Here is a 16,770-nt window from a genome sequence, read left to right on the forward strand (position 1 = left end):
AATAATATGATTTTTCATAGCAAAACAAATAAAACAAATATTTTAATATTTTAGAATGTTTTACGTTAATACTATTTCAGTCTTTCTTTTTTCTAAATTTTACATTTAATTCATGTCTTATTTGCCATTTATTTGTCATTATTTGTGAAATGTACTGGCAATTTCTGAGTGAATTTTTTTTCTACACCATATTAATGATATATTGATCATCAATCTGATATATCGTGTCTCCCTAATACAGTTTCAGGCCTAAAAATGCTAAATTTCTTTGCTTTTTGTAATTATTACATTAAATTGTTCAAATATGCTGAGAGTTAGTTGGCTTAGAGGTGACTTTTTTTTAGGAAAGAAATGTCTTATATTAAGGATTCAATCTTTTGAACTTCTGACTCTGTCTAGAGGCTGGAAAGCAGACAGAATGTGTAATAAGTGATACAGGGTGGAAAAGACTCTCTCTTGCATTACTTTGACTAATCATTCCAAATGGCCATAATCATTCCCTTAACATTCCCAAGATTATCATGCAGTCTAACTTATGTTCAACTGTATGTACATTTTCTCTCATTATCTATTACCTACATCTCTCTAGAAGTCTGTACATGGTTCTCCTCCCCTACACCCCCCAGCCCACTTCACTCATCTTCCAGCTCTCCTTCCTTACTTCTGCATATCACACTGCAGTAAAAGAACAATGGAGGGGTCGCTCTTGGCCGCCTCTTTGAACTCCTCCAGTGTGATCTCGTCGTTGTGGTCCTTGTCCATCTTGCTGAAGATTTTGTCCACACGCTGCTGTGGGGTCAGCCCGTCCTCGTTCATACGCATCATGATCACCGTCCCAACCATCTTGTAGATTGCCTGCACATCAGAGACATCCCAAAAAATGGGATGAACACACATCTAAAGAAAAGACATGTTTTATTATGTGATGCAATGCCTTCTCTGAATCCCTCACCTCAATGATCTCCAGCATTTCCATGCGTGTGATCTTGCCATCTCCGTCCAGGTCGTACATGTTGAAGGCCCAGTTGAGTTTCTGCTCAAAACTTCCCCTGGAAGTGATGGACAGCGCGCATATGAACTCCCTGAAGTCAATGGTACCATCACCGTTTTTGTCAAATGTACGAAAGGCATGCTGGGCGAATTTCGAAGCATCGCCATAAGGAAAGAACTGAAAGACACAAAACAGCATCTGGCTTTTAGTACACTTTTTAGTAATTTAACTACATAGCCCTACTTAAGGGAATACTTCACCCCAAAATGATAATCACTATTTTTATTATATTTTTATAGTGACTTTTCATCATTTTTGTAGTTTTACAGTCCCTAGTCGTAATATGATCTAATTTTATGGAAAATATGAAGGTCAAATTTCTGCTTAACATCTTTTGTGATCCACATAAGGAGAAATAAAGTTATACTGGAGTGTAAGTAAATTATGATGACAGAATTTTCCTATTTGGGTGAACTAACCCTAATATGCTGGTTATGTTTTAAAGCATGGCAGCTGGTTTGAGCTGGCTTAAGATGGTCCTTGGTTGGTCATGAGCTGGTTTAAGCTGGTAATGACATATTCCTGAGCAGGAACTAGTTGCTTAGGACCATCTTTGGACCAGCACATGACCAGCTTTAACCAGATATGGACCAACCAGCTCAAACCAGCTGCCATGCTTCAAAACATACCTACTCAGCATATGCTGTTTTTTTTTTTTTTTCAACAGGGAAAGCCTTGACCATATCTTTCATTATGTTTTTTTAATTTCCTTAATGTATCTGAGGGTCACACTGAGAGTAGGAATATCTAATGTGTAAAGCATCCCTTTGACTTCCCTCACCTTGACATAGAGTTGCTGGAACTCCTCCAGATTGAGGATGCCAGATGGACAGTCCTTCAGGAACCCCTTATACCACTGCTTCAGCTCAGCTTCGTTGAACTCTGTACTCTTGGACAAGTCGTCAAGCACCTCAGGAGCAAGCTTGCTGTTGTGTTTCCCCATCTTTCTACACCTCTCTGTGAACAAGGTGGGAAAAGAGCAATTAAAATACATTCATGCTTTATAGTTGTGGTTCTCAACCCGCGGTTCTCTGTGAGGAAAATACCCGCGAATGAATACGTACATACAAGAAAAGTCACAGTATCAGCAGTGAAAGTAGGAGAGTACTGGACTTTCGGTTTGCACCACCACTAACTTGATGTTCAGGCAAAAGGAAATGCCCATACTACGCAGCAATTATCCTTAATTGCAGAAATGTGGCAAAAAATCTATGGAGAGAACCTCAGATTACTACATTTGAAAGTTCTTTCCATATTTTGATCAACATTGGCTACATTTGTGAATGCACAATGTCATGCAAATTTTCTGCAGTGTCACACATCAAGTCCAGACTGCACAGACTGCAACTTATAATCGCGACGTCATTGTGCTGTTACTCCTTTCGAGACGAATTTCACAAAATTGGTTATCAGATGTTTTATTAATGGTAAGTAGAATTATTTATTTATTTATTTCAGTGAATGTAATCGATTAGATATCATAATATTTAGGCTATGATATTATAAATCTGGTTGGTTTATATTGGTGACGTAAGACTTGCACTTGGACCATAGTGCTGCTGCACAGTGGAAAAAAAAGTTGAGAACCACTGCTTTATAGACTGACAACAGCAATCTAAAACAGAAATGTATTTTGGACAGTAGGTCTTTTGAAAAGCTTAACGTGAAGGAGAATTGCACAATTTCACACCTCTGTCATTACTCCTCCCTCAAGTATTGGAAAAATCAAGAGTATAGAGCAAGACTGTATCATTACCAAATACGTTTATCATTAACTAAGACTTTTGTAATAAAATGGTATTGCATGTTCTCTCAAGTCGAGTTCCCATTCATTTTCTCTATAGAGAAAGAGATAAATCATTCGAGGCACACTTGAACATTGAGTTCTGAGGTTAATAATCAATGGTATGTTTCTGTTGAAGCCATCAGTCAGTGCTATTGCACCATATTTGTTAAAATGTAAATATATTCAGGTGAAGAACTACATGACCATTTTTTTCTTTAATGTTTTAGTTCACTTTTGTGAAAATAAAATATCAAAATATAGGTGAAATAATGTTCCATTGTCATTTAGTGTAACAAATGAGTTTATAAATATAAAATTGAAACAACATTAAATATTTAAATGTTAAAAAATAAAATAAATAAATAACAAAATTTCAACACTGTCCACCTCATTTTAAAGGGGTGGTCTTCTGTTAGAGTAGCAGCTGTTGCCTGCTATTCCTTTGGGTTTTACACTTTGCCATGGCATTATGGCTTATATCCAAGATATATTAAACCAAATCCAAATGGCCCTGGGCTTTGAAAATGGATATATTTGGGTGCACAAATGACAAATGAGGCACTGCATTAATGAGTCATTATCTCCGCTCTCGGATTATTAAAGTTCATTAAATATTGAACAGGTCTAAATAGTTGACGAGGGGCACATGACGAAAGAATACAGCAGCAGCAGCTTTGCAGAGGAACTCATCTGAGACGTTCAGAGACCCGGTCGCCCACGGTGCTATTTTCTCCCCTGATAGAAGGTCGTTTTAGTGGGATCACGATGACTAATCAGAGGTGAGCATTCATCTCCTCTCGTTTTCTCTCGCTCCCTCTCTGTCGCTGACCTTTTTTGGAATTCTGTGGTCTGGCAGCTTTGCTAATTTTGGCATCTTTCTGATTAGTTAACTTTAGACGGGGTTTAATTAAAGATTTAAGTGGTTAATGAACTGTATGGCTAACAACATTCGCCTCAAGGCTCTGGAAAGCTGATTCTTTGGGCATGGTGAGACAATCCACTATTGTTATCAAACAGAAAGGCTTCTGCAAGCACTCATGCCCACAGGCCGACCTTTGTTAACTCGTTTGTAATGAGTGACTGCTCAAAGAGCCGGCGTGCTTTGAAAAAGAATCAAAATCCGTCAATCATTACTTCAGAGGCCTCCATGAAACCGCAAATGAAATAAAGAATGGCTCAAATTGGAAAGCAATGTTGGTGGAGGGGCTTATGAAAGTTAATCTACACCCATATTGCTTTGGAACCTGTGAGCGAGTTGTGTGGTTACCTGGGAGTTGAAACATCAAGTTGAACACATTTTAACTATCCCAATATTGATTCTTGAAACCATTGGATCGATCTTTACTCTATTTTCAGTGGCTGTGTGAAAATGTATTTGCTGCTCTTATTGTTCTGAAGCTGTATGTGTTCAACTGTACTCTCTCAAATGTGTTGCCTGGACACTGTTGTTGATTCTTAACATGAATAATTGTATAATGTATAGTAGTTTCCCTGTAACCATGGTTCCTGTACCACTTTTCAGCAGTAAAAAGTTTAATAGATGGATTTTGACCTCTTTTGAGGTGGTTCATTTAATGAATAGTTGATCCCACTTTATATTAAGTGGCCTGAACTACTATGTACTAACATTTAAATTAAGAATTTGATACAATGCACTTATTGTGTACATACATATTGGCAAAAACCAAATCTTTCATCACTAAGTGTGCAAGTTTGTGTTGCGGTTCATAATGGGATCGTATTTAGAGTCAGGTAAGGAGGGAAATTAACTTGTAAAGCACTTATGACCAACATGACAGAAACAAAGAAACTGTCAGTCTTAAAATGTGTGCAGGGTGACACCCTTTAGTTTCATAGCATGCCCTTGACCTGTTCTTTTTACCCATTTCTACAATTCAGAACCACAGATCAAGTCTACCCGCATGCATCTCTTCATATCTCACAATGAGGACAACAAGGGACACATGGTGAGCTGGAGAGGAGGGTGGTAAGGAGCTGCGATCAAGGTGACTAAATAGAAACATAAAGACCTTGTTTACACCTGCATTAAGATACACTTTCAGTCAGCCATTCACAAGTGGTCATCCAAGAGGCATTACTATTTACACCAGCTTTGCCATTTGTTTTAAATGCATCTCCTGTGACCACCTGTATCTGGATTTCATCTTGACCCTACCCTCTTATTTTGTCATACTCTTTATCACTTTCACGGGGGCCACAAGTATGTCATACAAAAACGATTGAATAAATAGTTGTTTAAGGTCTGGAAGGTGAGGGAAGTGTTAAAGGGTTAGTTCACCAGCGAATGAAAATTTGTCCATCTTCTACTCACCCTCGAATCATCCTAGGTGTATGTGACTTTCCTTTTTCAGAATAATCCAATCGAAGTTATGTTAAAAACTGTCTTTGCTCTTCCAAGGCATTCAATGTGGTAAGCAATGTTTGTTGTCAACAATTCAGTTCAACAGTTTTGGGCAGCTGTGGCCTAATGGTTAGAGAGTTGGACGTGTAACCTGAAGGTTGCAGGTTCGAGTCTCAGTGCCGACAAGAGTTGTAGATGGGGGGAGTGAATGAACAGTGCTCTCTTTCACCCTCAAAACCCATAGCTGAAGTGCCCTTGAGCAAGGCACTGAACCCCCAATTACTCCCGGGTGCTGGAAAAATAGCAGATAACTGCTCCGGGTGTGTGTGTGTGTGTGTGTTCCCTACTTACTGCTGTGTGTGTGCACTTGGATGGGTTTAATGTAGAAAACCAAATCCGAGTAAGGGTTACCATACCTGGCAAATTTCACGACTTAAGAAAAGTACTTAGGAAGACGTGAATTAAAGTGCGTGCATCTGTAATAAAACGTCCCTCACATGGCTCTGGGAGGTGAATAAAGGCCCCCTGAAGCGAATCCATACGTTTCTGTAAGATAAATATCCAGATTTCAAATGTAAAAACACTTTTTTACTAACATCTGCTGACTGTGGGATGTGGAAGAATTGCAGGCGGAAGATGGCAGACATATGCGTCGCGTGCATGCCGTTGGGAAATGTAGGAGAAAACTTTGTTTTCTTACCAGTCTCCTCTTGGCTTATTTTGAAATCCTCCAACATTTTACATTTAAATTCTCATTTTGTGCTTCTAATTCGTGAGCAGCATTTTGTTTTATTCTCTCTCCGTGCTTGTCATTAACCACACAGCACTGACGAACTATAACATCCACCTGCACGTCTTCCGATTCCCAACAGTCAGCAGAAATGCGAAAAAAAAGCGTTTATTATGTTTGAAATCTGGATATTTATCTTACAAACACGCATGGATTCACTACAGGGGGATTTTAGTCACCCCCCCAGAGCCATGTGAGGGACGTTTTATAACAGATGCGCGCACTTTATTTCACGTCTTCTATACTGTTGACAACAAACACCCACTTACCCCCACTGAGAGGCTTGGAAGAGCAAGGACAATATTTAATAGAACTCCGATTGGATTAAGTCACATACACCTTGGATGCTTCGAGGGTGAGTTGAAGAATTTTCATTCTCGGGTGAACTAACCCTTTTAAGAAGGAGAACAGGAGTGGAGGGTTTTTTTTTTTTGAGAGAGCTAGAAGTCAGCTGTGTTTGATATCCAAGGTTAAGGTTGAACAAAGCAGCCCCATCCAGAGCCATGGACAAGGCCAAATTTAATGCCTGTCAGGAGAGCAAATGTTGCAGAAAACTGAGCTTCCAAAAGCACCTCAGCTGATAAGAAATATGGGCAGTCTAAATATTTATGGAAAAATGACAAAATACACCAAAAACCTTTAATCTTCTGATTGGCTTGTGTTGATAAATAATGTTTTAATTTGGAAACTCAGTCATCTTTTCCCAGTTGTTAGCTGTGGAATAAAATCTCTCCTGAGTTTCTGTCTGATGAGTCAGTTCCAGCTACATTTGCCGCCTGAGAGGCCATTTCTGCTTATCAGTGAATGATTGCATTTTTGTGGCTCCTATTCGATTATGACAGCTGCTTGTGGATTAGTCTAGTGGTGCTGAGGGAAGAAATGTGCGAGACATTGTAAAGGTGCTGTCGTCACTATGCCACTTCTCATTCTTTGAGCAAAAGTGATGCTTATCTGTGAGGCTTTTTGCAGATTAATGCTTCATGTTTTAAGTTGCTTGAACCACATGCCATTGCCCTAGAGGTTGTTGGCTTGTCAGTGAAAAATAAACTTCTGAAGGGCAACCAGAGAGGGCTACACGGTTAGCTTTATGCTTCCAAACAGGTAAATGATTGTTCTGATAGCTTTCTTACAACTGCTCTTTCAAAGCAAACATTAAACTCCTTTAAGGAAAGTCAAAACAGTTCATTGAAAGTAGACTCAACTCTTTGGAAGTACACTCAAAAATGTACTGTACATGCACATATAAATAAGGGAAAGTGTCTGGTTTTACATGCTGTAATTGGTCACCTTTACTTAGTTTTTTTTTCTACATTTTATCTAATTGAAGTTGAATACTATCAGCCAATTTAAATGAATCTGTGGTATGAAAAATAGATTTTTTTAAAACAAAAATATTAGTCTCAATAAAAATCTGTCATTTTATATGTTTTATATATATATATATATATATATATATATATATATATATATATATATATATATATATATATATATATATATATTGTATGAGATAAGGATGAGGAATGTCACACTGTATTTCAGATTTTCTTATATTTATATAACCTTAAAGTCAACATGAAATTGCATTTGCATATTTTATTCCAGTAATGTGATGCATTTAAAAGAAAAACATTATATCAAAAATAGTATAAAAATATAGAACAGGAATATGTTTTGTTGGGAACCAAGATGTGTCTGAGATGTTGAGCCAGAAAGGTCCTAAAGGTCTTTTTTTTTTTGGCTTAGTATTGGTATTAGTATTTGTATTTGTACAAGTCTGCTTTAATTTGACTACTGGTTATTCTTTCCCTTGTTACCTAGCTGACATTGGGTACATATCATTTTATTGCTGTTTTAGAATAACTTGCACAATTAACTTTAAGAAAGTAAATATAGTCTATTCTGACTTTATGTTGACTTTAAAGACCATAAAATCCCAAAAATGAATAGCTCTCACAAACTTCCTGTGACAAGGTCAAGAGGTCATGCACATTAATTCTGCTTCATGTTCTTTCAGTGAATTTGTTTTTACAGAGTCACGCATAGCTGTTACCTTCCCGTCAACAAGAAAAAGAAGCAAATGTCTTTTGTGGCCTTGTTTCATGGCCTCTCCTATCACTTTCTCTCTTTCATCAGTTCCTCATTGTCAGTCGGATTGATCGATGGACAGTGATTGGCTGTGTGGTCACTGCTGATGTCTTTGATATTCCAGCCACATCAGTCTGTGAGTGTTCCTTTTAAGAGCCACCAAATGAGATGAGAACCCTGGGAGCCGAGATGTGCTGGACACCGGGATATTGGCAGTGGATTAATTCCACCACAGCACACACACACAAATACACACATACAAAGACATATAGGTCTGGCGCTTAAATGGATCCCAGGTGGGGAAAAAAATGATTCTTTTTTTTCAGGGCTTGGACATTGTACTGGCAACTGTCAGAGATTGAACGAGAAAAGAAGAGATGATTCAATTTGATACTCTTACAGACTTTATTCACCTCAGTGACCCTCTGCAAACTCTTTCAAGATTGACACGCAGAAATGGTGAAAGAGTAGTTTCAAGATTTCTAGATTTAAACCCTGAGAAACACACCGAACCTGTCATATAACAATGGAGGTTATATGGAGGTCAGATAGTAGTTCACCAGTTTGGCAGCACTGGTTTACCTGCTAGACTAGCATTACCAAGACATTAGTATGGGAAATTGTAAGTTGTCTTTTTTTAGCATTTGTAAAAATTAAAATTTGCTGAAAATTTCCTCACCGTCATGTGTATAGGAGTTGTTTCTTCATCAAAACATATTTGAAGTGACAAGACATTCAGCCAAGTATGGTGACCCATACTCAGAATTCGTGCTCTGCACTAACCCATCCAAAGTGCACACACACAGAGTAGTGAACACACGCACACACTGTGAACACACACCCGGAGCAGTGGGCAGCCATTTATGCTTTGTAAAAAAAAAAAAAAAAAAAAAAAAAAAAAATTCAAATGAGTCAACTATCCTTAATATTGCTTTGACCAGTAAAAACAAAAAAATGTGATTTTGATGTGAGAGGACGACAGGGGTGGGATTTTTTTTTTAATTTAAGGAAGCGTTATTATGGATTATGACATCCTATTTTGGCCAGAAGGAACAGTTTAACTTTTAAATGACATGATGGATTTAAACACGCAGCTTTTTGCTTCACCATATGTTAATTGATGGACTGGAGCCATGTGGATTACCTGTGGGTTAATGTGATGTTTTTATCAACTGTTTGGACTCTCCTTCTGACGGACAGCACCCATTCACATTAATGAGCAAGTGAGTAAAGCTACACTTCTCCAAATCTGTTCTGATGAAGAAACAAACTCATCTACATCTTAGATGGCCTGAGAGTGAGTACATTTTCAGCATTTAAATTGTTGGTTTAACTACTCCTTCAAGACTGCTGACCTTTCATTCCAATAAAAACTACTGTGGCGTCTCTTTGAGCTTCTTGTCTGAGCGCATGTGTCTCTGAGAGTTTCCACCAATCCCAGCCACCACTGTCTTCCGTCATTGGCTTTAACTCTCTCTCTCTTAACTCCCCGTGACAGCTCAATATAACAGGGGCCATGAACCTCACAGGGACAGCGAATGGGTTTTATCTGCATAGTCAGACATAATAGATCAAACGCAATGAAGTAGCTGTCATTTAAACAAATGGAGCTCCAAATGAAGGTTTGGGAGGAGCATGTTCATCTAATCCTGTCAATCACAACACATGGATAAATGGCTGCTTTCCTTGTTCCTGTAATAATTCTTGTGGCATCGTTCCATCATCATTGCCTTTTCTTTGCATCATTTCGATATAGTTGGATAAATGATTAAAAATACATTTAGTGCTTTTGAGAATGCATCAGAAATCATAAAATTGATTTTGAAATATTGATGTATTTATAGATGTTATCAAAGACAGAAAACACTGTTTTACTAATGACTAAAATGTATTATTATTAACATATAAAGGTGAAACAGGACACACACACACACACACATCCAATTGAGCATCACTGACCTGAATAGAGAGGGTGCTTTAAGTACCCTGTAAGGATGCTTTATAGCCTTTTCACAATAATGTTCCGGCCCTTTAATGGTGGACAAAAGTGGCATGTTACAATTGTGCTTTATCAAAATCCTGGGATGATACCAATGGTGAATAATTGGTTGTCCTGGTAACAGACCAGGAAGCTTTAACAACCCTTGTGTCACAAAATTCAGCAAATAACAACTGGTTAGATGCCACGAATGGATGTTTGCTTTTCCTTTTCTGTCTCTTTCGTTTGCTATTTTCTATTCAGGGTTGGTTTGCAATTTAAAGGAGCCATGATCTGAGAAAGTTATCGACGAGGTCCCGCTATAATTATTTGTCTAATTCAAAAATTTTACTGTTTTCCATAGCTGATGTCTTTTTTTTTTTTTCAGCAAAGTAGTTAAAGGGTTAGTTCAGTCAAAAATGAAGATTAAGCCATAAATTACCCTGCAGTCATCCTATGGTGTACTGAATATGACTTTATTCTTTCAGACAAATTCAAGTGGGGTTATTTAAAAAATTGTTTGATGCAACTTAGCAGGTGTTGCACTCCATCGGTCCATAAGAAGTTTAATAAACAGCTCATCCATTGAAAAAAGAGTGTCTCACACGGCTCCGGTTGGTGAACAGAGGCCTCTTATACCGAATCGATTAATTTTTGTAAGAAAAATATCTATATTCAAAACGTAATAATCACTTTAATCTAGCTTGTGCTCACAGTTGTACAAGGAAACAGCTACGGGAGCATGACGTATGAGGTCAGTGTTACACATGCAGCGGTGAGTCTAGTGAAAACAAATGTTTGTTAACAGGAGCAAAGGAAGCAACGTTTCCTTACTTTATCAAAGGAAAACCATTCTCCTCTTGGCTCATATCGAAATCCTCCGACAGTCTTCTTTACAAATCCTCGTTTTTTACCTCTAATTAGAGGCCGTTGTTTTTGACAACATTGACCTCATATGTCATTCCCCTGGAACTGCTTACTTTAATTTTTTCTTTTTATCTCAGAATTTATTTGCCATCTGTCATTAAAGCAAAAGGGACACAAACTACTATTCTGAAATCACATTTCCCCTCCCAAAAAAGGTAACTGTACAATATAAGTAATACATACAGGAAGTTTGAAAAATGCAAAATCATGATCAGAAATATTAGCCAATATTATGATCCTTCTCTCAATCTACAAAAGTTTTATGGATGTTTACGTCACTCCTGAAACTTTTTATGCCACCTTCTCATGACTGCAGTTCAATTACAGGTGAGTCATAAAATTCTTCACTGACTCATGTGGCATAACAACCAATAGTGGGCATAAATAATGCAGCTATTGGAGACATGCACGCTAAAGGTCAGCCATGATTATCTGGAGTCAAAGGGGCACGTCCAAAACTGTCAGTCATCATCAACATCATCTGCCAAAGGAGCTTTTGTGAGCAAAAGAGCCAGCATAAAGGAGATTCTTCAATTATACATGAACAGATCAGTGTGGAAAATACAGTCCCTTTATTTTCCCCTGTATCTGTCAGTAACGACAAACCTGTAGCAGGACTATAGCAAAGCTGGGACACTAAACGCAGGATTAACTTCTTAAAGCATCAAATGCCTAAACAGCAATAAAATAATGATTGTAGATGCATCTTCAAAATTCAGTGTCATTTATTTGAGCCTAATTTGGGTTTATTTTTTATTTCTTTTACATCAAGTACTTTCAGGAGAAACATTTCAGACAAAGTTGATACTAAAATGCAACAGCTGCGAATCCCGTCTCCTGAGCTATGAAAGCACAACCCCTAAGCAATAAAAAATTGTCTTTGGGATAAACAGCTAGTCATGTTTACCGGCTCTAAGCTAGTCCCATAGCATCATGTTAAATTAGATCCTCTGGTGTTTCTATAGTGATGTTTCCCCGCTCCAGTGCTGAAGAAACATATTCTCCTCTCTCAGGAGAAGAGGGCAACCCAGTGAAGGTCACCGCACCTGCTCTCTACCTCTCGAAATATTGTAAGTACTAAGTACTGTCATTTGTATCTGCTAATGCAACACTGTTGCAGCTGATGGCTTGAAATACAAAGAAGCATAATGCAGTATTTTGAGGAACCTAAAAGCACTGTAGTTCCACAGAACACAATGAAACTCCCAAATGCTTCCTCAAAAAACAACTGTATTATGTTCTGAATTAGAGATAATTCTGTGCAAAGAGTAAAAAGGGGTTAATAGTAATACCAATTACGGTAGTTATTGCTGAGGCACACAGGGTGAGTGATTTGAACCCCTATTAGAAACACAAACGCATACCAAAATCTGAAGCTTGTTGAGTAGAGGTTAAGTTATTTCTATATTTTCACCTGTCAAATGATGTCAGATGAAAAGCCATAGATTTATATTAATATTCTGTCATTGTTTACTTGCCCTCAATCTGTCCTAAACCTGTATGAGTTTCTTTCTTCAGTTGAACACAAAAGAAGATATTTTGAAGAATGTTGGTTACCAAAAAGCTGACGGTAGCCGTGGACTTCCACAGAATTTTTCCATGCTATGGAAGCAATTGGCAATTACCAAATAAAAATTTTGGAGTGAACTATCTAAATTAATTTCCTTGTATAATTAAAAATTATACATAAGATGGTAGTCAGATGATAAACTAACCACCATCTAAACAACATTTTATAAAATGATTTCCATGCTTGTGGTTTTATAAAGTTTTTAATGGTACTTCCACTAGTACAAAACAGCAACATTGTAAACAGTTGATTTCAATAAGCTCATGCCATCCATCTCTGTTAAGCAGAACAAAATATTGTATCATTAAACGGCTGTTCCAGATGCTGCAATAATACAACTTGAGCAAAATCAGTAGTTAGTATTCAGAACGGCATGTCACACAGGTGCACAGTCTTTCTGGGTTCATTTTATTTTGCTGCATTTGATTTAAGTGGCTTGGCAGGCTGTATTTGAACTGTGCCCTCTCAAGGATGGTACTTGGGGGGGAATAAATAGGATTATGAAATGTGGTGACCAGTCTGAGCAGTGCAATGCTTCTGAAAAGAAGTGCACTAAATAAAATTAGTTGCATCAAATACAGTTCCAGTGAAAATAAAAACTGCAAATCAATCGTAACCATAAAAAAAAATTACATCATTTGGTATATCATCTATCAGGAGGTGCAAATGTTACATATATGCTTAGTTTCTATTGTCAGTTCAATGTAAAATCAATTTGTTTTCAAATCAATAGGGTGGAAACTGACAAGCAGTCAGAAGCTAAATGATGTGCTGCACATGCTATCTATAGACTGGAAGCACAGTGGGCGTCATTCTATGTCAACACAATGTTTGCCATGGAACAGTCAGTTTTGGTTTGATGGGTTTGGTTTCATGGTTTGAATTGCATATCCTGTCTTATCTATATGCTGTAACGTGTTGGGTAAGCACATTGAACAATTTGTTTCTAACACCCCGGGGCGTCCTCCGATAACTCCAGCTGCTAAATGTATCTGACAGCATCCCCCCGTTATGACACTGTACTTGCCTCTCATTCAAATTCAGAACAGGAAGCAGAGCAAAGAACAACAACAACAACAACGGCAGAAAAAAAAGATTAACAGAAAGAAAACAAGCTTTGTTTGACATGACGAACATGCACAATATTAACAGGATCCCATCGGAGAGGGGAACAAAATGCAACAGTCCTCGTTCATTCTTCCATGCAGGCATTCCTTTGTTTTTCCATATCGAGCCTCCCGGAGGCCATTAGATCGGTCCCGCCAAAAAGCTGACAACTGTGTGTGGCTTTCAGAGCGCAGCCATTTTAAAGCTGCCATCCATCTCCATGAAAACCAGAGCATGTGACGTGGGTAATCAGTCAGTCGGCCATGCGTGTGAGTGTAGCATGATACTGCCCACTGCTCTTGTTGGGGACAAAATCAAGGGGACGGCTAGATGTGTGTGTGCTAACCTTATGACCTGTCCACAGCCTTTTAGTTCCCCTAAAACATTTTTTTTTTATAATAATCAGTACGCTAAATTTCTAAGGTCTCTAAATTATTCACCTAATCAAAACTTGCTGAACACAATCTTGAATATATATTGATAGTTTATGCTTTTTAAGCAAGTCTGTTTTAGTGTAATTCTTGTGCCTTTTTCCTGTGAATGTTTAATTGAATTTTATAAGTAAAAGTTTTGGAACAGTCTTTTGTGTACATCTCTCATTCAAGATTGTATTGTATAATATATATTTGCTATCTTTCATGTTCAAATATGAGCTACATATTTTTCACTATCATACTGTATGGACCATAAAAGCCTGATATGTAAAATGTGGTTCTTAACAAAAAAACACATCCAACATTTTTTATAATATTCTTTATATTTGTCAATCATAAAAAAAAAATGCTTTACAAATAATACGTCAGGCTTTACAGAGGTTTACAACAGGAAAAGGTTTCAGACATTTCAAACTAAGAACGGATTTTACAATCACCCTGCACTTCAGCAACTGAAGTGTGTCATGGTCAGATGAAGTAATGAGACCCTAGCTCTCCACTCTTCTCGCCAATGAAACCATCCCACATCTCTCTGCCCTCTGCCGTGTTTCATCTAAGCATTGCATACATAATCACGTCTGCATCCATTCATTATTTGAACTTAATGAGCAGTGGCCGTGAGACATACTGAGTTCATCGAAGCTTCATGGCCACTCGCAGGCCCATCCAAATGGCAGCATGGATGCAAACAGATGTGGTGCCAACACACCGATGCTCTCACAACTGGCTGCTGATCATTTTAGTGACAGGTGAGTGGTGAGCACTTTGTGATCAGTGAGCAGAGCACTCAAAGCGCAGTCAATTATTTATTAAAGTTTAGAGCTTATATGCAGATTGTTTGCAAATGTAAGAGCACACATTCACAAAGAAAGAAACAGAACAGTATTGGGATGTGTTTTAAAAGTGTGTACGCTGTTTACAGCTTCTTTGATGCCTAAAGCCAGAGGACTTAAAATTATATTATGACTAAAAAGGCTAAATGAGCTTCTGATGCCCAAAACTGCTGCAGTGTCCTATAATGCCACAAAATGCTGCATGCATCCATGAAGCCCAAAAAATTTCCCTAAAGTGCACAAAACTGCTGCAACAGCCTTTAATGCCTAAACATTTCTGCATGCATCTTATGATGCCAAAAAAAAAAAAAAAACGCTACATGCATCCATGATGCCCAAAAATTATCCCTACGAATAAGCCTAAAATATGCTGTATGCACCTAAAATGACCAAAAAATGCTTCAACTGCCTATGATACCTAAACAATTCTGCATGCCTCTGATGATGCCATAATAAATGAATAAATAAATAAAGCATGAGCCTATGAAACCCAAAAATGCTGCATGAATCCATGATGCCCAAACATTATCCCTAAACTGTGAAATATGTCTCAAATATGCTGTGTGCACTTATGATGCCCATAGTAAGCTGCACAAGCAGTAATGCCAAAAATGCTGCTGAAAGAAAAAGGCTGCACACATATATGATGGCAAGAAATGCTACAAGCACATATGATGTCCAAAAGTGACGCACAAGTCCATGATTCCCAAAAATGCTCAATGCACTATGACGCATTCATGATGCCCAAATATGAGATATGAAATATTCCTAAAATATAATGAGGGAACCTCTGATGCCCCAGAATCAACGCTAGAGCAACGAAATATGCCTAAAATATACTGTACACATATGATGCCCACAAAAAAATGCTGCCAAACAAAAACGTCCAAAATTGCTGTAGGTATGTTTCACAATCTGCTGCAAGCACCTATAATTGTCAAATAATTCTACATGAGTCCATGGTGCCCAAAATGCTATACATACCCAGAAATGCTGCAGTGCCCAATGATGCCCAAAATAAGACAATTTTGATGGCCAAAGATGCTGCCTAGGAAGGATTTTGAGACACAGCCATGTTGTCCCACTCATACATGCGTGGGGCAGACACAACATTGACTCACATCCACGCATCCATGAACTTTTCTGGCACCGCGCTATTCATAAACAAACCTTAACGCCTCAAGCTTGTGTCAACAGCACAGGCTAATAAATGCAACACCAGTTCATCAGTAGGATATAAAACCACAGGCCAACTTAACACTCATTTGAATATAAAACCAAATGAAATGTTTTGTTCACGTTCCATTATTCTGTTTAATCTAACTTTAATAACATAAATACATATACGCTATAGCAATGCATGACTAAGATTAAACAACATAGCAGTGTGTTTTAAGTAAAAGTTGTAATGGCACATTATTGAAAAACATTTGTCCCTTTATAGCAAAGAAAAAAGTGAATGCAATAGTATTAATGTGTTTTAGTATATGTGGATCAATTTATCAAGTGTTACTAACCGAAATATAAAATCTGTATGTTGTATTCAGTGAAGCTTGAAGGAGCAATGCGCGCATTGTGAATTGACATGATGAAATGACAAGACAGGTAGATAACTACTTCAGTACAGATACAATATTACTCACCCAAATATCGTGAGAGAAGTATCCGGTCTTTTATTTATCGCTCAGGTGACTTGTACACTCGCTGTTGGAGGAGTAAACTGTTCTTCAACAGAGAAACGCCACCTATTTGTTTCTTCTCTGTGATGAGGAGGATGAATGGAGCGGTTTCGTTTCCCTTGCCAACACATTTGCATAAGGACCGCCTAATCCGTTCTGTGATTG

General features: G+C 37.9%; 1 protein-coding gene across 1 annotated transcript; it reads right to left on the reverse strand.

The window, feature by feature from the left end:
- Positions 1 to 245: 245 nt before the first annotated feature.
- LOC113119569 (visinin-like protein 1) lies at positions 246 to 16,716 on the reverse strand. Its single transcript, XM_026289136.1, has 4 exons — positions 16,570 to 16,716; positions 1,833 to 2,008; positions 953 to 1,168; positions 246 to 855 (listed from the first exon to the last, which is right to left on the reverse strand). Exons 2-4 carry the CDS (start codon positions 1,992 to 1,994, stop codon positions 658 to 660), a joined length of 576 nt encoding a protein of 191 aa, XP_026144921.1. The 5' UTR covers positions 1,995 to 2,008; positions 16,570 to 16,716; the 3' UTR covers positions 246 to 657.
- Between the last annotated feature and the right edge of the window lie 54 nt (positions 16,717 to 16,770).

The sequence above is a fragment of the Carassius auratus genome, chromosome 19 (assembly GCF_003368295.1).
Source record: "Carassius auratus strain Wakin chromosome 19, ASM336829v1, whole genome shotgun sequence".
NCBI classification, from domain to species: Eukaryota; Metazoa; Chordata; class Actinopteri; order Cypriniformes; family Cyprinidae; genus Carassius; species Carassius auratus.

Excerpts from the sequence above, each read along its gene's own strand:
- LOC113119569 (XM_026289136.1), bottom strand. The coding sequence starts at position 1,994 with ATGGGGAAACACAACAGCAAGCTTGCTCCTGAGGTGCTTGACGACTTG. Across the intron at positions 1,169-1,832 it reads TCCAGCAACTCTATGTCAAG|TTCTTTCCTTATGGCGATGC; the intron begins GTGAGGGAAGTC and ends TGTGTCTTTCAG. Across the intron at positions 856-952 it reads AAATGCTGGAGATCATTGAG|GCAATCTACAAGATGGTTGG; the intron begins GTGAGGGATTCA and ends TCTGATGTGCAG.